The following is a 24,141-nucleotide window of genomic DNA, read 5'->3' as shown; positions in this document are numbered from 1 at the left end:
GATAGTGTTTGTGTTTCTTTTCAATGGAACTTGCAATCATAATTGGGTTGCCAAGATAATATCCTTACAAGTGTGATATGGTAAGACAATGTCAAAAAGGGGAAAAAAAGAAACACGGGAAAACAAAAGAGATGCCTGTGCTGTAGAAACAGAGATGACTTTCTGATATCAGGATGTAGCAGAATAATGTCATTGTGAGTGTGGGAAGACAACTGTTCAATGTCAAGGCGTTGAAAGGGGGGGCAATGTTAACACATCTCTCTGTGTGACAGTGCGATGCACAGACAACATCTCAACAGTGTCAAGGGGACGCTGATGTGAGTAGCATTGCAAGCGCTAAATCAAAGCGTGCCGTTGGAATCTCTAACGCCTGCCCCATTTTCGAAGCAGCAAATATTAGTTAAATGTTTTAGCATCTTACATCTGCAGAAGGGAGTCTTAACATACTCTTGCATTGTGATGACAAATTACAGGAGTAGCACTGGTGGTTTATGTTTCCTTTGAAAAAGGAGAGCGCCAGAAGCTTACTGCATCTCCACGGTGTTTGCGATGTTTACAAATATGCAAGGGAAGAGAACTATTTCACCTGGCACGTGCTCCCTTTTTGTTAGGTAGGCTTGGCTGCGACAATGTCTGGCCCAAGATTACCCAGGGAACTGATGATGTGATCAGGGCTATGAATCCAGGTCTCCCCAGCCAAAGTTCAAGATGCCAACCAAGCCACTACCCGCCCTCCCTTTGCCCGCTCACTATTCCATTACTGCAAAAATTGCTATTGCTACATACTCCTGCTCATCGGTGTGAGTGTGTGTCATTTGGATCGACACAGCTGTCTTGCCTGTCTTTTTAAAAAAATATTTATTTACTTTTGTTTAGGGAGTGGCTGTGGCGGCTGTCATAAATAGGCTCCTGCACTTTCAAAATTTGCCACCGCACACTGTCTTCAGACTATTCCTTGGACACAATCTGTCTGCTAAGCAAACTCATAGTATACCCTACCTTGCAGATGATGAATTTCTCATTCAGAAAATGTGTTTTCTGTGGAAATTTCACAATGTCATTCAGGCTGCATGCTACTGTTGGTAACTGATCCACTGGTTTATTGATGGGGTGAATCCTGTTCCATGGCAGACCATCAGCAGGGTTACCCATAACCCAGACAAAGAGAGAAAGCGGTAAATCTGGAGTGAGGACTTTTGGAGCAGAATGTAAGAAGAGTCGAGCAGGATCAGGCCGGAAGCCTATCTACTTCAATGTCCTTTTCTCATGATGGCCAACAGGATGGGTACGGGAAGCTCACTAAGTGATCGAGTTATTATGTGGCACCTGTAGTAGTGCCAATTCCGCCGATCAAAGCAGTCAAAGGGGCACATGTGGGGCAAAGCGATCTCACAGGTAAACTGGCCCCAAGTTCTTAAGGACCCTCCCCACTTGTGATTTTCAGCAACTGGTACCTCTCTGACAGTGGAGGTACAACATGGTCATAATGGACAATAGACTTTGATAGCCTGATCCTCTGTGGAAGTAGGATGAGAAGTTGGCCTATTAGACCAAGAACTTTTATTGTTTCTTCAAACAGTTTCACAGTGCATCCATGGTTCAGTCTCTGACTACAAACTTGATTCTGGTTTGATGAAGCATTGTCAAAGAAGAAAGGAAGTCTCTGTTGGAATTTTGGATGAGCAGGGGTGCATGGGTTTTGTGTCTGCTTTTGTTTGTTTGCCTGCTTGTTTTCTTTTTCTTCCCCCACCTGGGGGGACACCTCCTGATTTGACTCTCAAAATGCCAAATGTTTGCACTGAAGCTTCAAAAAAGAATGATAGAAGAAGATCAATACATGTTCCATTCCCCAGCCTCTGGCTTTTCTACTTAGCTGGATATCCCCTCCCCCGCCCCCTTTTTTATTTCCTTCTCTTTTCCTGAGCAGTAACTGTCTTGAAAGCAGGATCTAGGGCTGATCTGATTCAGGGTTGTTAGGTAGCAATAAATGAGAACTCTCGGCAAACCAAACATTGTTGCAACATCGAAGAGATTTTGTTCCTACGAAGCTGTAGCCAGTTATCTTGTATTACAGCAAGATTCTCCATATTACAATACTTAGAGCTGGGCTCTATCTGTGGGCTGTTAGGCTGCTGAACGGAAAATAATATAGTGCAACTGACTTTCAGGGTTGGTGTGTTGTGCGACAAGCACACAGTGCAATGAGATTGAGTGTTTGTATGTGTGTGTGGGGGGGCTCGATTAATTTCATTGTACACAAGTTGTACATTGACAATAAAGGTATTATTATTGTATGATGATGATGATGATGATGAACAAGCTTGCTTGGCTAAACCTTTTGCACGGCAGTGGCCACGACTGCTCAAAGCTTGCCTTTTGCGGAACATTTTAGATTTTAAAGCTTGTTAGGCACATAGAATTAAAAGCTTAGGTACAGGGCTAAACAGGGACGCGGGTGGCGCTGTGGTCTAAACCACAGAGCCTAGGGCTTGCCGAGCAGAAGGTCAGCGGTTCGAATCCCCGCGATGGAGTGAGCTCCCGTTGCTCGGTCCCTGCTCCTGCGAAGTAGATAAATAGGTACTGCTCTGGTGGGAAGGTAAACAGCATTTCTGTGTGCTGCTTTGGTTTGCCAGAAGTGGCTTAGTCATGCTGGGCACATGACCCGGAAGCTGTACGCCGGCTCCCTTGGCCAGTAAAGCAAGATGAGCACTGCAACCCCAGAGTTGTCCACAACTGGACCTAATGGTCAGGGGTCCCTTTACCTTTTTGCAGGGCTAAATATGTTAGGTGATTATTTTTTTTATTTTTGTTTTTAAGGGAAGGGTTGCATTTCCTAATGCAGGTGTTGAAATCCTTTCTCTACTTAAGGGCCACATTCCCTTCTGGGCAATCTTCCAGGGATCACATGAGAGTGATGGGCAAGAAAAGTGGGTGGAGCAACAAATGCATTTTCTTTTTACCTTTGTGCAGTAAGCTTGATACTAAACACACACACACTATTCTGTTTTAGAAGTTTTAAATTTTTTAAAAAGAATACGGGCACAGAGGCTATGTGCAACCCTCAGATTACTTTCTAAGTCCTTTTTAAAAAAGTTTGTGTTTGTAGGTGGAATGCTAAGCATTTTCCATTAAAATCCACTTTGAAACAAAACAGGACAGTTCTGTCCTCCCTGAGATTTGGAATGGACCAGACATCAATGGATCTGCCTATCCCTAGTTGTGAGGCATCAGAATTGCAGTTGGGAAGCATCTTCCAGGCAAAGAAGTATTTTTATCGGGAAGGGCTCAGTGGTAGAATATCTGCTTGGTATGTAGACGGTCCCAGGTTCAGTCTCCAACGTTTCCTGAATATTCCCAGTCTGGAATCCTGGAAAGCTGCTGCCAGCAGGGCCGTCTTACCCATAGGCACTAGGAGTGTGGGGCACCTAGGCGCCAGGCTCTCAGAGGTGCCAGGCTGAGAGTCCGGGTCCCAAGAGTTGAGTCCAGGGAAGAGCCCGCCCGTTGGTCAGAGCGCTGCAGTGGACTCTTCTGCTGCGGGCAGCTCTGCGCCGCGAGTTCAGCGGCGACCAAGCCAGCAAGACACTGAGGTGGCCGGCCGGCTCCGCCCCCTTGTGCACTTGGGACTGGGCAACCTGGGACTGGGCACTGGGTGGATCTTTGCACCCCTGCACCACATATGCTTAGGACAGCCCTGGCTGCCAGTCAGTGTAGTCAGTACTGAGGTAGATGGCCCAATGGCCTGACTCAGTATAAGGCAGTTTGCTGTGTTCCTCTTCTCAGCACTGGGACTGGTTCTACCCACCATACTAGCCACTGTACCCCATTGTACAAGGACTGTAAAGCATGAATTTTACATCACAGCCAAGGTTTTATCTGGCTCTGGTATACTTCTGCATGACTCAGCTCCTGGTTCATTTCTGACTGCTGCCTATGACTCAGTCCTGACACACAGACATCCTGCAGTGTCTCGTTATTTCACAAGCCACATGCACAAGCAGGCCCTAATCGAGCCTTGTTCTATACAACATCTGTTTACATCGCATAGGTAGAATCCAAAAGGTGTTTTGCCTTGCCCTTCCTGCTGATATATGTCTAGTTGTGTGGGAAGCCCAGGCTCTGGGTTATCTACTGCTTTGTCATTTAAAAGTATTTATAAGCTGCTTAATAGTTCAGTTTTTGTAATTTGAATAGCCACCAATTCTGTATTTAGATTACATTGGGGTGGTTGACCCCAATGAGTCTTTACCAACCTGCCAACAGGTGGGGATATAGGTGTACCAGAAGGGGTTGCTCATCAAGCAGAGCATCTGTATGGGGTTAACCTAAGTGCACTGTAACTTGTAAAGAACAGATGCAGTGACGAGTTATGGCAGAGCCCTTTGAAATTATGTTCATGTTGAAGTCATGCAAATCCCAACTTACTTTTTCAGTGTACCAAATAAGTAATAAGTGCCCCCACGCCACAAATATTGTAAGGCTTTGCTGCCTTTATAAGCCATGGAACAAATCAGCATGCATGTTCTACTGCTGACCACTCTTGCTGTTTCCTTTATTGTCAATCTTTGCTAAATACCATGTCCCTGTAGGCTTTAGTAAATCCATGTATTAAAGGTACAAAGGTATTAGGGATTTGTGTGGACATCAAATCTCCAGCTCCCATCAACATCTTAAGTAATTTCAAAAAGAAATCCTAATGCAAAAGCAGGAGGGGGGCTCTGCTCTCCTGATTAAGAGCACACAGACAAGGCCCATCTGATTGTGTTTCCCCATCTGAATAATGAATGTGATTTCCATGCTAATAATCGCTTGTGTGATGCTCTTATGCAACCTACGGCGAGTTAACCCTTGGGTAGGGCTTGCCTTTCACTGCCATAGTTTTGCATTGCTCTAATCTGCTCACATAAATCTGAGCGTTAGCATAAAGCCAGGAGCCTCTGGCTGTGCAGCCAAGCAAAGATGTGACTGACGTGAAAAGACGGAGGCTGCAATCATGTGCCCACTTAACTTTAAGAAGTAAGCTCCACTGAACTCCACAGGACTCTATTCTGGGGATTTCTTACAGCTCTGGCCAATCCAGGGGGTTCATGCTGCCTGCCAATCATAGGTGCTGATGAGATTGTAAATAGGGATGGACAAATCGGTCAGTTTCAGTTCTCATTTCTTTTTCAATCTTAAATTCCATTGTGCTCATTTCTGCATCAGTTTGCATATATATATTTTTAAAAAGGTGCTGATAAAAAACAACAACAGTGCTCAGTTTTTCTAATGTACAATGTTTTGCAAGTCTAATATAATCTATGTATTTTTATTCCACCTTTTTGTATACATTACTTGGTTGGAGAACTGCATCACAAATTCAGAGGAGTGTAAATTTCAAAAAATAGCTGCATTTTAGCTTTTTGTATTGTTTTGAGAAGAGTGAATGAGATCGTTTCATATTAAAATGTGAACGGAACCAAATTTCTTCCCATCCCAAGTTCAAAATACTCTTTCCAGCTATGCATGCACAGCACTATGGGGGAATATCCAATGAATTCATTTTGTTAGTGCAAGGATTTACACTTGCACAACAAACTCCACCTCTATCCTTCTCCACCCTCTGCATGTGCTCAGTACGCACCCCAAATGTGCTGCAGAGGGTTGGGGAAAATGTTAGAAGACACAGGGAACTATGGTTTGTTCCTGGATTGCTCCAAAAACAAACTATAGTTATCTGTATTCAGGTGTAATGCAGAAATGTGGAATATTTAAGAATGCAAACCTGAAAATAGCACAGTTTAATTTTCTTATTTATAGAATAAAAGCTTTCAATCGCTTTGTAATCACACAAGAGGAGGAGAGGGAGAAGATGTCAGCCTAGGTGTTATGCATATACCAGGAAACCATAGGTTCCAGTGACATCCAAGCCAGCCCCCATTTTAATCTCTCTCCAGTGTTCCTGACATGGAACAAGTATGCAATGTGTTCTGTGTTTTTAGGGAGGGATTACAGTTCTGGCTCTCACACTACAAGAAGTAGCAACAGCCACCAACTTTGTTAACTTGAGGGAAGGACCTTAGCTCAATGGAAGAGTATCTGTTTTGCATGCACAAGGTTCCGGGTTCAACGCCCAGCATCTCCAGGTAGGGCCGGGAGAGAACCTTGTCTGAAATCCTGGACAGCTGCCACCAGTCAGCTTAGACTATGCTGAGTTGGATTGGTCCTGTTTTCGGACTTCCTATAGGCAACTTGTTGGCCTCTGTGGCTTGTATCCTACTAAATACCCAGCAGAGTTAGCTGTGTCCATTAATTTCAATTAGTCCAGTCTGAGTATGGCTAAAACTGGATATAACCTTATAGGAACAGGTTGCTGAAGTAGGTGGGCCATTGGCCTGATCCAGCAGGTTCTTAATATGTTCTTAGGGGTGCCAAAAATATCTGCATGTTCATGCTGTTGTTTTTATTAGATTCCTACAATATACAGTCATACCTTGGTTGATGAATGCCTTAGCAGTTGAACGTTTTGGCTCCTGAACGTCGCAAACCCGAAAGTGAGTGTTCCGGTTTGCGAACGTTCTTTTGGAAGCTGAATGCCCGGTGCGGCTTCCAATTGGCTGCAGCCAGCTCCTGCAGCCAATCAAAAGCTGCACCTTGGAAGTCGAACATTTTGGAAGTCAAATGGAGTGTTCCAGTTTGTGAAGCGGGGCTTCGGTGGCTTCTGATTGGCTGCAGCAAGCTCCTGCAGCCAATCAGAAGCCGCGCCTTGGAAGTCAAACATTTTGGAAGTCGAATGGACTTCCAAAACGGATTCCGTTCGGCTTCCAAGGTACAACTGTATAACGACACCATACACATATAAACTAAAATACTACACCCTAACCCCAAAGATGGAGTTTAGGCAATACATCCAAAATAACATCCAAATAACATAGTAAGTCCCTATCCCAGACAACCATTTGTATAGAAGGTGATAAACAGTTTGTGCTCACAGGAAAAAAAATGGTAATGTCCATCTCCAGTTGCTGGTCTGCTTGCAAATGTGATCCCTGTTTTCTGTTTTCTTCAGAGAACATTCTGAGCTCACAAACAAGATCTAGATCCTTGTTCACCTTTTATGGCAAGTGGTGCATTACCTTCCTGTTTTTATACTTGGAAATGTGCACATTGCTCTAAAGAACATTTCTAGGCAAGTAAGATATTAGTTTTGTTACGACCAAAAAACCTTTCCTTGCTTGCTCTCAGGTACTTCCCAAGGCATATTTTCTACAATAATACGCTGTTTGGTTTTATAGGGCTGTATAAATGGTAAAAAGCTACCAAATCGCAGTCCATAAAACCTGAAAAATTTAGAATGTAGCACTTTGCTAATGGCATATCCGGCACCTGCTATAACATGGCTAATGCTGTTTATTTCCATAAGAGGGTGTTTAATTCAGTTTTTAAAGAAATCTTATTTTAATTTAAAATGTGTCTTCCAAAGAATTAACATCATTCAAACTATCTTCTTCTAAAAGAAGGAAACTTGGTTTTCTAAGGGGGAGTTTTTAATTATATTTCCATTTTGTTTAAAATTTGTAAAGATTTGTTGCTTCTGCTGCTATCAGGGCTTTGAAAAATGACAAACACTGCATTCCTGTTTCTTTCTAACTCTCTCGCCTCTTCTTTTCATTACTGTCATAAAAAGAATTAGAGGACCTACTACGTGAGCGCATGGGGCATAAAACACAAAACACTTTCTGAAAGGTAATTTCCAAAGAATGCAAACGAAAACAACAGCACACAATATGTTTGATTGTTGGGTCTTGTCATTCATTGCGGCATTACACTCTTTCCCCGAAGCTACGAATAGCCTCCATCTTGAAAAATGACGGATATAAACATGAAAAGTGCTAATAATTTGCAAGCAGAAATGTTCCAGAGCCCCACTTGATTCTAAACAATTTTGTCAAACACACACACACACAATGTTTTATTTTCTTTATCGTTCAAGGGCTGCTGTGGTGATGTCAACCAGGAAGTGGCTTAATTTAATTCGAGAAGAAATGCGTCGCCCTCCCCAAAATGATACAGATTTGCATAACATTGGCATCTGCTCATTTGTGCATGTATGCAAATTTAGAAACGATAACTGTGATTTAAATAGAGTTACAACACATGCCACCATAGTGGGGAAGGCTGAGGCCAGGTAACCCATGTGTGCCTGTTCGGTCTGCTGCCCAGGTGCTGCTAAATGTTGGATGAGCAACTTGATGGTCCCCCTGGCTTTCCCTTCTTAGGGTTTTGTATTTTCATATTGAACTTGTGGGTGAGACAGCCTTTCAGACAGAGGACTCCTTCAGATAAAGGACTATACTTGGTACAGTGGGGCATATGGCCACACTACACACCAGTGAGTTTGGGAAGAAATTGATAGGCCGATTGTTGCCTGTATATTTTTAAAGGTGCACATCACATGGTATCTGTGCTGGTTCCAGATTTATGTCTTTTTTTTCTTTTGTGGTGAGAGGGATGGACCTTTGTCCAGATGCTATTAGCTAGCTCTCCCACCTGCTTCACCTGAGCCACTTCACCTGAGTGGGTGCATTTTCTTCTTGCTACTGTTGCTCTGCCTCTGCTCTCTTACGCACACATACTTTCCACAGAGAGAGCAAGATTGCCAGAACATCCATCATTTTAATCTGCCTAGCGCCTACCAGATTCTGTTTTGGGCCTGCCTTGAGTGCCCCAGACACCACCCAAATGGGATGGATATATATATATATATATATATAACACTAAGCAAATCATATCTGAGCTTCTTTTCCGCTGAAATTCTACTCTGCAATGCTCTTAATGAAATGGCAAATCTACACGGATCATGGTGGTGATGATGTAAAAGATGCTTTAGATAACAAGAAGCCCCTGGGGTTCTGGATGAACTATAATGCCCTGTTGGGCCCTTTCTAATATTCTATGATTAGGTGATTACATTTTTTGTGAATATTCCACCCTTTTTTCACGGGCTATTAAACTGCATAAGTACAAGTCGAAATGTACAACTTTGACATCGCTCAAGGCACCAATGGAAGTAGGGAGTTCTTTTCTCGCATAAAATGTTTTAATGCCTTTTGTTCCTTCTAATGCATGGATTTAATAAAGCCTACAGGGATGTAATATTTACTGTCGGTTGACATGTCATAAATGGGTGAACTGCATCATTTTAACAATACATTAAGGAGTGTGTGAGTGCAATTTAAATCATATGAAATGTCCCTGCAGCTCCATCCTAAAAAATGCATGCACGTGTTTACGTTAAAGCAAAAGTACTTCGGAGACTTTAAGAGACCATCGACTGCCTTCTTTACCAAAGACTAACTTAATTGTGATCCAGTGGGCAAAATGTAGTGTGACAGTGGCAAAACTGTTTCGTGTGTCTGTCCTGTTCCCATGCAACCAGTGCAGATAAATGCTTCTCTGATGTTTTTATGAGTAAATCTCTGAACTTGTCTTGTCAGTCAAAGTGACCTATGTAGGGCGGGAGAGGCAAAGATCTGGTCCACCTGCTCTAACTTCACCCACTGGCTTACGAAGCAGTTGTTTTGAGTGGTGCTTTCACATTATGTTTGATCATGTTAATTCTAGAAGGGCTAGTGACTTAAATGATAGCTTTAATGGGGCTGGAACAGCAAAATCCCTCAGCAGCTCTCATACCTTCGACACACTTAATTGCATTGACCTATAGTTGTCTGTGGGTTGACTCACCACCTTCGGTTGTTGCATATGTTTAATTAGTTCCTACTTATGTCACACTTGTAGGCTGGATTATGTTCTCCTCAGGCAACTGGACTCTGCTGCAGGCTCATTCTAGCTTTTCATGTAAAGGGTTGTCTCTATTTTCTCCTGTGAAATGTTGGAGCAATTTTTATATGAAGCCTCTGTTCCGTTCTGTAAAATGGGGATACCTGTCAGAGTCTTGGTGGATGTTGATACTATATCAGTGTTTTCCACTTTAGTGAATATTTCACATCAGTAATGATGCATATTTTATTCTTTAATATGATAATTCTGTCATGTGCGCAGCAAACTTGCTTTCTTGCATTCCCCTTGGGCTAGAATTTCACTCTCTTCCTTTGTGCTACATGTCTTTAATATTACTGCACAGATTTGCACCCTTGGATGGTTGTAGGTCAGCCTTCCCCAAGCTGGTGCTTTCCAGATGCTTTAGACTACAAGTCCCATCATTCCTGAGCACTGGGTGCGCTGATTAAGGCTGATGGAAGTTCTAGTCCCAAACACCAGGAAGGCACCAGCTTGGGGAAGTCTGCTGCAAATTCTTCTGAGTTGTGAGCACACTCACTGAACTGCCAGTTCATAGATGTGCTAGGTGTGGCCCCATTGTCTCAATTCACTAGTTAGTTAGTTAAATTATCATAATAATCATCTTTCCTTTCTTAAATGGAACTGAAAGTACCATGCATGCTTCCTATCCAGTCATGGACCAGATCCATCCTGCTGAGATCTTTTGCTTTCAGATCTTGTCATGTTAACTGTTGCTGCTGGCCAAATGTATCACGAATGTTGTAAACAACAACACCCAGGTCCAAGCATCCTATTTGGGCCATGATCTGATTTGTATTTGACCAGGATTCCTTCATGTGTGACATTTCCTTTCTTTTTCATTTGCAGGCAATGACAATGGCGAAACCCTCCCAGAGTCCATCCCGTCTGCTCCTGGGACACTGCCCCATTTTCTGCAAGAGCCAGACGATGCGTATATAATCAAAAGCAACCCTATTGTGTTGCGCTGCCGAGCTGTGCCTGCAATGCAGATCTTCTTCAAGTGCAATGGGGAGTGGGTGCACCAAAATGAGCATGTCTCTGAGGAGAGCATGGACGAAAGTACAGGTAAGGAAGAAATTCCGTGTGGCACTGAATGAATTATCTGCTCCAAACACATTGGTCATTATCCTTGTTCACTTGTATCTCAGGTCTACGGATGGCTTTCTCCATTTTACATTCCCCTGCCCCCCAGTCTTTGGCCATATTTGCACTACACATTTAAAGCAGTATTCTGTCGCTTTAAACAGCTTCCCCCCAAAGAATCATGGGTTTTGTAGTTTGCTAAGGGTGCTGAGAGTTTTTAGTAAATAGTTATTCTCCTCACAAAGTTCCAATTCCTATAGTTCCCTACAAAGAGGGGATGATTGTTAAATTATAGTACCCTGGAAGTTGTGGTTCTGTTAGGTTATCAGTAAGGCTACCAATGGCTCCTCAGTCATGATGGATGTGTAAGACTTTCCCTATCAAATGCAGTATGCCTCTGAATACCTGGTGCTGGGAATCACAGCTATTGAATTCAGGCCTTCCTTTGGGCATCTGTCTGGTCACTGTGAGATCAGGAGGCTGGACTAGTTGGGCCTTTGGCTGGCTCCAGGGGGACTCTTCTGGTGTTCTTACATGAGGGAGTTATAATGCCTGACTTTGGTTAAGATAAAACTCTCTTTTGGCATTCAAAGTGAATGTGTGAAGAGGGGCTTCTGTTTTCAACTGACCACAGTTGTCATTGTCCATGCAAACACACATAGAAGCCCTCTTCAGACCCACCTGCTCAAGAAGGGAAGGGAACAATGGTGGCAGAGGTGCCACCTTACGAGAGCGATTTGGGGGGCAATTGAGTACATGTGATGTCCCGACATTGTGCGTGTGATGTCAGGATGTTGGGAGGAGCCGGGGGTGGCTGCATGGCTTCAGTGGCTGGTGGCTCCTTCTCCTTCTCTTCCTGGCTCTGCCACCAGCAGAAGGCTGCTCCAACTCTCCCTCCCCTCCGCAGCAGGTGGAGGAGGCAAAGGAGCCTCTGTGCTACTTGGACATTGGAGGGGCCCAACCCCCAAAACATAAGGGGGGGCCAAAAGGGCTTGACCCCCTTGAGCTGGCACTCCTGCATGATGGGGACATTAAGGGTGGGACCAAGACTCATTCATATGTCCTGCATCCTTATCTCCTCTATGTCACTTGTATGCCCAAATAGGTCTTGTGATAGCTAAATATGTTAACTGTGCAGTGAAAGTGTATTGACTCAGAATCAAGAGTCTTTAGGGTTGCGGTCTTAGAGGACTATGCTAGATGCTTTGCGACATTTTGCTGGCTTTTTCTTTGAGAATGGCTCTGCATAGCTTGCTGCCCCACGTTGAGTTGGGAACAGTCATGAAATGTTAGGCCAGCAGTTCACAGCACCGTAGTCTGACTCCCTTATTAGTTGTTTGGCAGCTAATGAAGCTAAATGGAAGAACTCTGTTTTGCAATAAAGGGATATCTGCAAAGTGAGGGCTTCTAAGGCTGGGAAGGGTGTTGAGAAATGATCCACAGATTTTATCAGGCTTCGAGCAAATCCTATATCCTTTCTCATTTAGAAACAAACATCTTGATAAGTATTGCAAACCAATTTAACGGTTCTGCTGCCTTGTAATCTCACAGGCCTGTGTTGTTATTACTCCCCCTACACACACACACACACACACACACACACTTCCACTTTCCCAGATTGCTAGGCAACTCTGTGTCTTGGAAATAATAATGTGAATATAAGATTTTCTTAGAGAAAACACACACACACTTGAATAGATAATAGCAAGGAAGAACATGCAATTAAAAATTGTCACATTTTCTAAAACGGTGTAGGAAATAAGGTGACTGACAGATTATGGGGAAGAAAAATACATCATTTTCATAGTGTCATCTTCCAACGGATTTTACTTTTTTGCAGCTTTAGACTGAAATATATGTCAGAAAATACACGAGAAAGCCTTCTTACAATTTGTCCCTATTTTAGGAGTGGCTCATAGCACAAACTGGGCAATTTTACCCAGGGCACCACACATTGGAATAATTCCAATAGTTCACACACAGCATGACCAAACCATGGTTTTGTGTTGTGTTCACATTGAGGAACCAGCCTGGGTGAAGCCTTAGAATCCCTCTCTCTCCTCTCCTCCTCATTTGTAGCCAGAGGAAGGACCTTGTTTGTGCTTGCTCTTATCCAGATTTCATAACTGTAGTTGTACGATGTTTGTTTAAAATGCACATTAAAGAAGTTGTGGCTCACCTAAAGAAAAAGTATATCTTGAGTAACAGCTGTACTTATTACTGATAATGCTGCAAAAAATATTTATGGGTAATAGCTTTATTGTCCTTAACATTCACACACCCCATGGCTATGTCAAGAGGAATATTTGAATATATAGATAATGCATAAGATAAATATAATTGGTTTCTAGAGGAATCCTTGCATTGAGTACACTGTGTTGCATATTCTTGGATTGTATTCTCATGCAAGACATCATTCTGTGGTATCTGTATCAAAAGCAACCGCTGTCCTGGAAGCTGTTGCTAGCAGCAAACTATATTGTCAGATAGTCACAGTATTTCAAACTTTGCTTCTTTAAAGGAAAAAACCCTAATAAAATGTAGTTCTTTAATCTCGTTGCTAAGATGAAGCTTTAAAAGACATTTTAGTTTCAATTAATAATTAGCTTTAAGAAATTCTAATAAGACTCTGCTTTTTAATTATCCACATCCAAATTGCCAGTACAGGTATTTCAGCCTGCAGGCATCTAATCATCAGAGAGATGAATCCACTTGTTCTGGCAATTGATGCTGCGTGGTCCCTTTAGTGGCACAGCTTGATGTTCCTTTTATTTATTTATATTGAGACACAGATTGCATAGCCAAAAGGATAAGGGCATCCATCTTTATCAGAGTCTGAGTTTCAGAGTCTCCAGGCTACAGAGCCTGAAATTTGCCAGCCCAGCCTTTGAGCTTCCTTCTCAAAGTGGCTTTCACTATGTGAGATCCAACAGGAGACAATATAGTACAGTTGTCAGACTGCTGGGTTTGGCCGGCCTTATTGGTCTAAACCACTGAGCCTCTTGGGCTTGCCGACTGGAAGATCGATTGTTCGAATCCCCGTGACAGGGTGAGCTCCCATTGTTCTGTCCCAGCTCCTGTCAACCTAGCAGTTCGAAAACACACCAGTGCAAGTACATAAATAGGTACCGCTGTGGCAGGAAGGTAAACGGCATTTCCGTGCACTCTGACTTCTGCCACGAAGTTCTGTTGCACCAGAAGTGGCTTAGTCCTGCTGGCCACATGACCCGGAAAGCTGTCTGTGGACAAACGCTGGCTCCCTCGGCCTGAAAACAAGATGAGCGCCGCAACCCCAGAGTTGCCTTTGACTGCACTTATCCGTCCAGGGGTCCTTTACCTTTTCCCCTACCTTGCAAGGGACCACTGCAACCCCTCTAGTTCTCTCCTCTCCTCTTTGCTATCCGTGCCTTCTACATGTCCTCTCTGAGATGTGAGCAGTGGCAACAGAGAACAGCATTTCCCACTTCCCTTGCACTCCGGATAGGTATGTGGATTGGGAATGGATTGCTACAGCAAAGACAGTTCTAGGGGAGCACGACTGCACCGGGTGCGGAGCTTCTGGGGTGCTGCAGCAGGCACCACAACTGTGAAGTCCATTGGAAGGTGAGAGGCGGGAGTGGTGCTGGATTTTGGCATCACTCGGGGCGCCACTGAAATTTGAGACACTGGCAGCAGCAGAAGGTGGACTTGTTCAAGCAGTAGTGAGGCATGCAGTGTGGTGGAGATGCCCTTCCAAAACTGATGACTCTGCTGTTTACCTGGGCAGGGCTGGGACCAAGGCAGGGTCAGAACCATGTGAGTGCACTAAGTCAGGGCAGTGCCATCAATCCAGCAGCCCTGTTGCGAGCATCACAGCACTGTCAGGATTAGGCTTGGATTGGCAGGATCAGATGGAGGATGAGTGAAACACTGCTAGCGATAAACGTAATTCCGATGGTGAGGAATTTGCCTCGGTATCTCTGCAGACTCCCTTTAGCATATCCATGATTAAAAGAGAGTTGTGGTGCGGGTGGGAAAGAGGAGCTAACTGCAATAGGAATGAAGTCAGAAACGCAGTGCATGAGTTTGCTTTTGGATAAATCGATAGTCCATGGGCTGCCAGTGTGCTGGTTGGGTGGAGTTGGAGTCAGTCTATGGCACAAGAATAATGAAAGAAAGGAATTTGCAGATTTGCTGGGAAATAAGTTGCTGTGCTGAATTAATTAAAAAGTCGGAGTTCATTTATTACTGCTTTTTTTTTTTGTAAATCTGTGTCACTTTGATGATCTCTCTGGATGGAAAACTTCACAGTTTCAAAATACTGAAATAAATTACAAAAGATAGAACTCTGCCCATGCCAGCCCTACCTTGCTGACACTTTAGCAGCCCTGTTCTCCATTGTCCCTGCTACCACTAGGGGCTGCACGTCCTGTTTCGCCACTTGAGACGAAAAGGGAAGAACTGCCTTGCCCTGATGCCACCGGCACCACTTTTCTACTGCCACCTCCCCTGCTGGCAGAGTAGCAGTAACAGCATCAGTGCCAATTTTGGGTGAAATCTTTCCAAAATCGCACAATTTCAGCCAATACCAGCGCCATTTCTGTGGAGATGACAAGGTGCCTCCTTGGGGGTTTCTGCTGCTTGAGGTAGCTGTTTTAGTCTGCATAATGATTGAGCCAGCTCTGGCCACTGCCATCTCTTTTCAATTCCTACTCTTGTTTGTGCTCAGATCTTCTGGCTTCCTATTATTGGCTGCTATTCCTACTGTTCTCTAAGCCTTCCCACCTGCCCCACTTCCTGTGATGACTCTGACATCACAACAGTTCAGCCAATGGATAAGTGCAGTTACCAGGAACCCATTATTTCACCTCTGGCTGTTACATCCTTGAGAACCCGTGCAGTGTAGCTGATAGACTGTTGGACTAGGACCTGGGAGGGCAGAGTTTGAATCTCTTCTCAGCTATGAAGCTCACTGGGTGATTCTGAGAGCAGTCGCTGGCCACCAAACCTACCTCACAAAGTTATTGTAACAATAACATGATGTGGGTGGGCGGGGGGGGGGGGGAGAACCATGAGACCACCTTGAGCTTCTTGGGGAAAATAATAAGAAAATAACATTTAAAAGCAAAATAATAAAAGAACATAAAAATGACAGGCAGCAAATGTTTGCTTCAGGTCTTGTCCATGTATATTTTATATGACCTTTTAACATCCTTCAAAGCTTAATTATATGCTTGTGAAAATGGTAAGTACCCTAGAATAGGTCTGCCCATAAAGAGATTCATTTGTTAATACAGTGGTACCTCGGGTTACATACGCTTCAGGTTACAGACTCCGCTAACCCAGAAATAATACCTCGGGTTAAGAACTTTGCTTCAGGATGAGAACAAAAATCGTGCTCCGGTGGCGCGGCGGCAGAAGGAGGCCCCATTACCTAATGTGGTGCTTCAGGTTAAGAACAATTTCAGGTTAAGAACGGACCTCCGGAACGAATTAAGTACTTAGCCCGAGGTCCCACTGTAGTTCTGTGAGTTTGGAGGGCGGTAGGTTGTTTTCCTGAGCCCCTTCTAATTCCTGGATCCAGTAGGGATTCAATTGCTGGAACAACCAGAGGAGTTTCTTGGTAATGGCCCCCTAACTATGGGAGACACATGACTCCCTCGGGGTGTTAATACTGTGAGCCCCTCCATTGTAGTCTCAGGTTGTATATACAGCCAAATATCATAAAGACACCATGGTCTCTGCTGTCCCTATTCTGAGGAAACCGAACCCAGGAACCTGTGAAGTCTCACACTGTTCAGAGATTGGGATAGTGCGCAAGGGGTATGTAGATTAAATCAGTTTTCCACAACCTGGTGCCCATTCATAGTCCCTGAGCATTGGACATTATTGCCAGGTCTGTAGTCCAAAAAACATTTGGAGGACACCTAGTTGAAGAAGCCTGGATTAAATTAAAATACCATTAATATTGACGCCCAGAACAAATATTTGAGACAGACCTTGTGCAGTGGCCAAGGGCTAATGAATCAAGATGTTTCTGGTTGAAATACCTGCCAGGCCATGGTCCTTCAGACCCTGCTATAGGGGAACAATAATGCTGGCCTACCCTATGGGTCGTATGTCTACAAAATGTTTTGAATATTCAAAAGAATAAATATATGTTCTAAATGGTTATAACAATAAATGCTCCATCTCCTAATTGCTATCAGGGTGAAGCACTGGAAAGTGGGGAAGAATCTCTTGCCTCTACTCCCATATATACCAGGATGTTTGGGTCCTTCTCATGGCATACCAGAGGGAGGGAGCCTGACGCTTGCTGTGTCTCATTCTCATCATGCTAAACAATGGTTTGGCATGATGTCAGAACGTGACCGATTAATGGTAGCTTGCTTTGTCTGTTGCTCGATGGTGCTTGAGGGCACAAGTCATCCTTTGTTATGAGCCGAACGCTTCTAGGATGCAGATAAAGCTAGTTAAGAGTTTAAAATAAATTGAGAAAAAGGAAAGCCTCCCCCCCTTCAATTTTAACATTTTTGAGAGCGTGCTTCAAATTGGCTCTAAAGTACTCCCAACTCCTGTTTTCCCAGTAGGATGAGACCTGCTATGAGTAACTAAAGTTTTCATGTCTGATAAATAAAAAGATTACAGCAATAACTGCTGTCAGCATTTTTCTCATTTAAACAAATAAAGCTGACAAATGATGAAGTTTGGTGCTTGCTCCGTTATGTTTAGCACATACCAAGCAATTATTCATCCTCTGCCAGCATTAGTCTGTCTGCTGCTAAACCACCCAGCAGTGCAGAAAGCTTATTAGCATAGCAATACCAGAGGCAAAACTCCCCATATTCTTTGAGGCTGTGCTGGATGACAAAGGATGATGCTTATAATTTGCACAATAATTTAAAGGGATGGGCTACCACTGTGAATTGGAATTACATAAGGTATCGGGGAACAATGTTGGTTTTCATTTATAATGCATTGGTTCTTACTCGAGTTGATTAGAGGTTCTTGCCATGTAATTTCTATTATTATCGTTCCTGTCGAGGCAGGGGAGATCTGTAGTTTAAGGAAACAGCAAAATATTTCCCCTCTCAGCAAGGAGGTCTCCCTCCCTAACTGCGCCTGGTGTGTCTGTCTTATTTGTTAAATTTGCACCCCACCCTCTGATGGAGACACATGAGGTTGTTCCATGTCACAAGTGGGAAAACCAAATACGGCCCTCGAGGCCTTGTTTTCTGGCCCTTGGGACTCATCCTCCTCAGCCACACTCTCATTTCCCCAGACCAAACCCCTCACTGCCCTTGCTTCTCACCCTGCTTTAGTGATTTTGCCCTTGGATTGTGGTAATGACTCTTGCTTCCCTAGATAAAAGATACAGAGCTCTCTCTGTAGAAATTAGCTGACTGTACAAAGGTGAAACATGTTCCCCACAACTGCATCTTGCAGTCTGTTGGAATTTGGCCTGTGGAAAATCGAGGGCTTCAGATCCCCACTCAGCCATGAATCTTATAGACTGAACCTTTAAGAATGTTGCACACATACACATTTTTAAGTGTGTGTGTGTGTGTGTGTGTGTGTGTGTGTGTGTGTGTTATTGCCATGGTCTGCTAGATTTTGGTCTCTTGGTTTCTGCTGTACATTGAATGTGTACTTACTCAGGTGTCTGGTGGAGAAAATCTCAGCATATTTTCAAAATGTTTTCAAAAACCCTTTTGCTTTTAGAATATCAATGAGGCATTTTTACTTCTAAAACAAGAAGAACACAGTGGCCCAGTTTGTTTATAATGCTGAACACAGTTTAGCCCTCTGGAGGCCAGTGTCAAGGAGCCTAAGTGAAGCATCCCCTTCCTCACAGCCAAGAGGAGGACTTTTGCGGAGTTTAATTTCACTTTTAAATAAATTTATCTTAGAGTTATGTTCAAACTGAAATCATTCAGCAACCAAGGCACGGATTCCGATTGGCTGCAGGAGCCTCCTGCACTCAGTTGGAAGTTGCGTGAGCCGCGTCAGACGCTCAGCTTCCAGAGAACACTCACAAAACTGTAACACTCACTTCCGGTTTTCGGGTGCCAACATGTTCAAGTCGCAAGGCATTCGAGATCCAAGGTACAACTGTATCTTGATCCCCCTTCAAAGTCTAGCAACCTCTCTTGGAGGATTACAGAAGGAAGTGGGGGCAGGGAACAAATTAGCTAAACTCTGGACTGGTTTGGACTTTTAAATGATTTTTATTTCAAATGGTGAACTGTGTGTGACTGATTTTCCAATTAGAAATGCTTGGTTACTCCACCTCATGAACTGCTGCTCAGAATGAGATTTTTAAAAGTAAAGGATGATCTTCATGCATGGACCACAAATTATTAAGTCCCTACCTGGATACTTTTTAATCAATGAGCCTCATCTTAGTCTTTCTTCAGGCATTCAAAATAATGCATAAGGGCCCCAGGGAGGGGTGCAAAATGCTGACCCCTCCCACAATTTGTGTGCCCCAGGCACCCTCAGCTTTCCTACATTGGGAATGTCTGGTGAGGCCTTCTAAATAAGTTTGTCTGAACATACTTAGAAGCTCCTTTCAGTCTTTCCAACTCAACATATTAAGGTCATGGTGGAACAGATCTGTCAAGGACATATTGCCCCCTCCTATTTGAGCCTCATGCATCATTTTTGAATGCTGAATGAGATCAAATCTATTGTGCTTGCAGAACTTAGCCAGTAAGCTGGGTTTGGAAGCTCTCACACAGGCATTCTGAGAGGGGTGGCTGTTCCTCTTGTTTACTCCTAGGCACCGGGTAATTTTTCTGTTCTTTCCAACCATTCAATAATTTGATAAATGTTGACCTGATTCCCTCCCCTTGGTCACCATCAGCTCTCCCCAAAATTCCTATATTAGTTAGCCTTCCTTCATATGCGAGTGCTCCAAGGCCTTGATATTCTAGCTGTCTTTCTGTACCCTTTTCAGTTCAGTAATGCTATTTTTGAGATAGAGTTACCAGAACTGTACATGTAATCACACCAAAGGTTTTTATATCCCTTAGATTATTTTCTGTACTGTTGAGATCTTTGTAATTTATATTGATGGCATTATGACAGCTGGCAAATAATAGCAAAAATACTGGCCACGGTGCTTTAGCATGACAGAAATGAGTGGTAACAAGCCTTAGGCTCTTTCACCTCTTCCCCATTCCTCCTCCAGTAAGGCTGCAAGGAAAAACCAATGATGGCTTTTGATTAGCTGCAGTTTAGTGTGTTGTTAGTTCCTAAAGTGTAGTTAGATCCTAAACTGCGGACAACGTCAACAATGTTTTGTTGTCAGCATCATAACCCACGTCTTGAAGCTGGCTTGTTTCAAATAACCCCTGTTTAACCTTGTGGGAACGCGGGTGGCGCTGTGGGTAAAACCTCAGTGCCTAGGACTTGCCGATCGTATGGTTGGCAGTTCGAATCCCCGCGGCGGGGTGAGCTCCCGTCGTTCGGTCCCAGCTCCTGCCCACCTAGCAGTTCGAAAGCACCCTTAAGTGCAAGTAGATAAATAGGTACCGCTTTATAGCGGGAAGGTAAAGGGTGTTTCTGTGTGCTGCGCTGGTGCAGGCTCGCCAGAGCAGCTTCGTCACGCTGGCCACGTGACCCGGAAGTGTCTTCGGACGGCGCCAGCTCCCGGCCTATAGAGTGAGATGAGCGCACAACCCTAGAGTCGGTCACGACTGGCCCGTACGGGCAGGGGTACCTTTAACCTTGTGGGTTTGGACCTCATAGCAAGCTACAGTTAATCTAAACCAGAAGTAAAAGCTTCTGAACCAAGCTCAGGGCTTGCTGTGGTTCATTCTCAGCACAATAAGCCATGGGCATCAAGCCTACAGTCTTTCAGATGTTGCTGGACTACAGCTTCCATCTTCTCCGGCCATTGGTCAGACTGGTCACAGCTGATGATGCTGTAGTTCAGCAACATCTGCAGGACCACCAATTATCCCATCCCTGCACTAAATTATGGTTTGGCATGATGTCCAAATGTGGACATTTTCTGTGTTGTGGCTACATACTGTATGCCACCATAAGCACCTTGGAGGAAAGGTAAGCAGTAAATATAATTAAATGATGATATATAGTGATCATGATGGATTTATGGATATTTTAGGTGCAGAAGCAATGTGCTCTTGAGCGCCACTTGATTGGGGGCAAGCACAGAGGAAGGTCTATTTATTGCATTCATGTCTTGCTTTTGGACTTTCCAGAAGCACTTGATTTACCACTGTGGAAAATACAATGATAGGCCGGATGGGGCCAGATGGATTTCTGCACTAATTCAGCAGGGTTGTTCTTATGGCATGTGTCTCAACTAAGTATGTGACCTCCAAGGTGTCTGAATCTCATAACACAACACAACACAACACAACACAACACAACATAAGACAGGCAGTATATGAACTGGAACTGAAAGTTCCAAAATACAGTGGTACCTCGAGTTACATATGCTTCAGGTTACATATGCTTCAGGTTACAGACTCCGCTAACCCCGAAATAGTACCTTGGGTTAAGAACTTTGCTTCAGGATGAGAGCAGAAATCATGCTCCAGCGGTGCGGCGGCAGCAGGAGGCCCCATTAGCTAAAGTGGTGCTTCAGGTTAAGAACAGTTTCAGGTTAACGGACCTCTGGAACGAATTAAGTACTTAACCCAAGGTACCACTGTACTGATGAACCTTGGTATTAATGTACCGACGAGTGCCATTTACAGCCTGGCAGCAGCAGGTGGGAGAGACAGTCACCATTTTGAGTCTTCATGTGTGGCTGGGAGGCACTTTGCATTCATTGCAACCATACTGGAAGTCGTGAAATGGGCAGAGGGACCTGGGGAGCCAATTGGCATCCAGGCTAGGCTCCCTGAGGGGCAGGGCATCAGAGCAGGCCTGACGGAGAAGTGCGCTCATCAAGTCTTCTCCTGGGAGAGAGAGAAAGGGAGGCCTGTCTCAAACACTCAGTCTCAGTCTAGGTTTCTCACCCATTCTTTTCTGTTTACTTTGACTGTTACTTTTTTACAGGGACATGGTGGTCATCCATTAACATTACTATGGGCCACAGGTGCATTGGCTTGGTCTTATGGGGTTTCACCTACTCTTAGCAATCAGGAGGGAGGGGTCCACCAGAAGCAGTTCACGCCATAGAGGACTCCAATGTGGGCCACCACCCCATCTGTCAGCTTAGAGCATATCAACCAGAAAGCAGGTTGGTTGATCAATGTATCCACACCAATGCCAATGCTAAACCTATTCTTCTATAATCTATATAGATCAGGAAACAAAGGTCTCAACTACCTTGTCTTGATTTTGCTGTCCTGGATGGTAAAGCAGATAGAATGCTGGGTTTGCCTATACATTTCACTTAACATTCTTGAGCAAGATATGTGTCAGCTTTAGAAGAGGCTTTTCCAGCTACAGAATTATAGGGTGGGGGGACTGGAGATGTGTCCCCCTTTAACAATTCTAGTAGTTGCATCTGTGACATTTCCTCACCCTTTTATCCACTACGGATCTTTCTCCCCTTTTCTGTACATATTACAAATCTGCACCTCTGTTGCTCACTGAAGGAATGGGTTAACTCCTGAATGCCTCTTGATGCTTGCGATTAAGTGGGTGCTGATTTATAGAGAATCTAGGTTTACAATGCTGAAAATCAATAGTCACCAAGTGCAAATCAGATTTATTTATAGAAGCAGATGCTAAAAAGCCCAGAGAGTTTCATCTTGCATCCAGATCTTGAACAAGACTGGGGGTTGGGAGTAGGAATCCAAAAGAACAATTGTGGTTCAGTTGCATGTATTTCAGAGCTGCCTGCCCACCAACCTGTCACCCTAGTTCATTTCATCCCCCACAAAGGTCTTACAGGCTAGCACAGATCTGCACTGGTTAGAACTGAGAACAGTGGAGCCCTGAGCCCTACTCCCATAAGAGGAACCAGATCAAAGTTCTATTCAGTCCAATATCCTGCTCCAAATGGTAGGTAGCCAGTTGCTTATAGGAAGTCCACAAGCACCACATCCCTGTTGTGTGCTCCCAGAAGATAATGTTAAGAGGCTATGGAATGCTTTCTCCAGTAAAGTCCACCAGGTGCAAACTTTAGCATTATTTCAGATTAAGACATACCTCTTCTCCTAGATTATTATAATCCTAGAATCCTAGAATTGTAGAGTTGGAAGGGACCTCAAGGGTCATCTACTCCAACCCCCTGCAGTGCAGGAACCACAGCTGACAGATGAAGGAGAGTCCCCCACCTTCTGAGATTTTCCATTCCATTGTTGAGCAACTCTTACCACCAGAAAATTCTTCATAATGTCTGGTTGTAGTTCCTTTTTTTTGGAATTAGAATCCATTGGTTTGGGTCCTACACTCTAGAGCAGCAGAAAACAAGTTTGCTCCTTCTTACATGTGACAACCCTTCAAATATTTGAAGATGACTGCCCTAGCACCTCTCAGTCTTCTCTTCTCCAGGCTAAACTTATCCAAAGCTTTATCATCTTGGTCACTCTCCTCTGCACACATCCCAGCTGCTCAGTATCCTTCGTAAACTCTCTCTGTGTCTGCATTTTGGGGATATTGTTTTATTATTAAACTTGGTGGTTGGTTGGTTTTTAATTGTGCATTTAAGTCGCTGAGAGAAGTTTTGTATTACACAAATAATAAATTGAATTATTCATCATCTCTCTGAACCAGGAACCATAGACAGACCTATCTTGTGACAGAAAATTCCCATATGTTTACTTGGCACTGTGTGAAGAAGTACTTTGTTTTGCTTGTCCTATATCGACTGCCCATCAGTTTCACTGGATGACCCCGAGTTGTAGTCTAATGAGAGGAGCAAAACCAATTGTCTCTATCCATTTTCTCTTTACCACACTTAATATTGCTTCCCAGATACTGGGCAAAAGTGTAGATGCAGCTTGCTTCAACCAGTCCATAGGTTTAAGAATGTGAGAAAAGCCTATTGGATCAGGCCAAATGCCCATCTGGTCCAGCATCCTGTTCTCACAGTGGCCAACCAGATGTCACAAGCAGGACCTGAGCACAGCAGCACTCTCCCCAGTTCTGATTTACACCAGCTGTTTAGTTTGAGGCTTACAGTGCCCAACAGCAGAAGCACAACACAGCCATCAAGGTTAGCAACCATTCTCCAAGAATTTTCTAATCCCTTTATGAAGTCATCCAAGCTGGTGGTCATCACTAGCTTTTGTGTGAGTAAATTCCATAGTTTAATGATGTGCTGTATGGATAATTGCTTTCTTTGTCTGTCTG

General features: G+C 43.9%; 1 protein-coding gene across 2 annotated transcripts in view; it reads left to right on the top strand.

Moving 5' to 3' along the window:
* UNC5D (unc-5 netrin receptor D) overlaps positions 1–24,141 on the top strand; it is a 409,419-nt gene that overhangs the window by 184,350 nt on the left and 200,928 nt on the right. For both annotated transcript variants that reach the window (XM_080982356.1, XM_080982355.1), the window contains exon 2: positions 10,645–10,863. In XM_080982356.1, the coding sequence (XP_080838482.1) occupies positions 10,645–10,863 (219 nt within the window). The remainder of the gene's footprint in view (positions 1–10,644; positions 10,864–24,141) is intronic.

This window comes from Podarcis pityusensis (assembly GCF_964106645.2).
Source record: "Podarcis pityusensis genome assembly, chromosome: 15".
Lineage (NCBI taxonomy): Eukaryota > Metazoa > Chordata > Lepidosauria > Squamata > Lacertidae > Podarcis > Podarcis pityusensis.
This window is presented reverse-complemented; position numbering and strand designations above follow the sequence as displayed.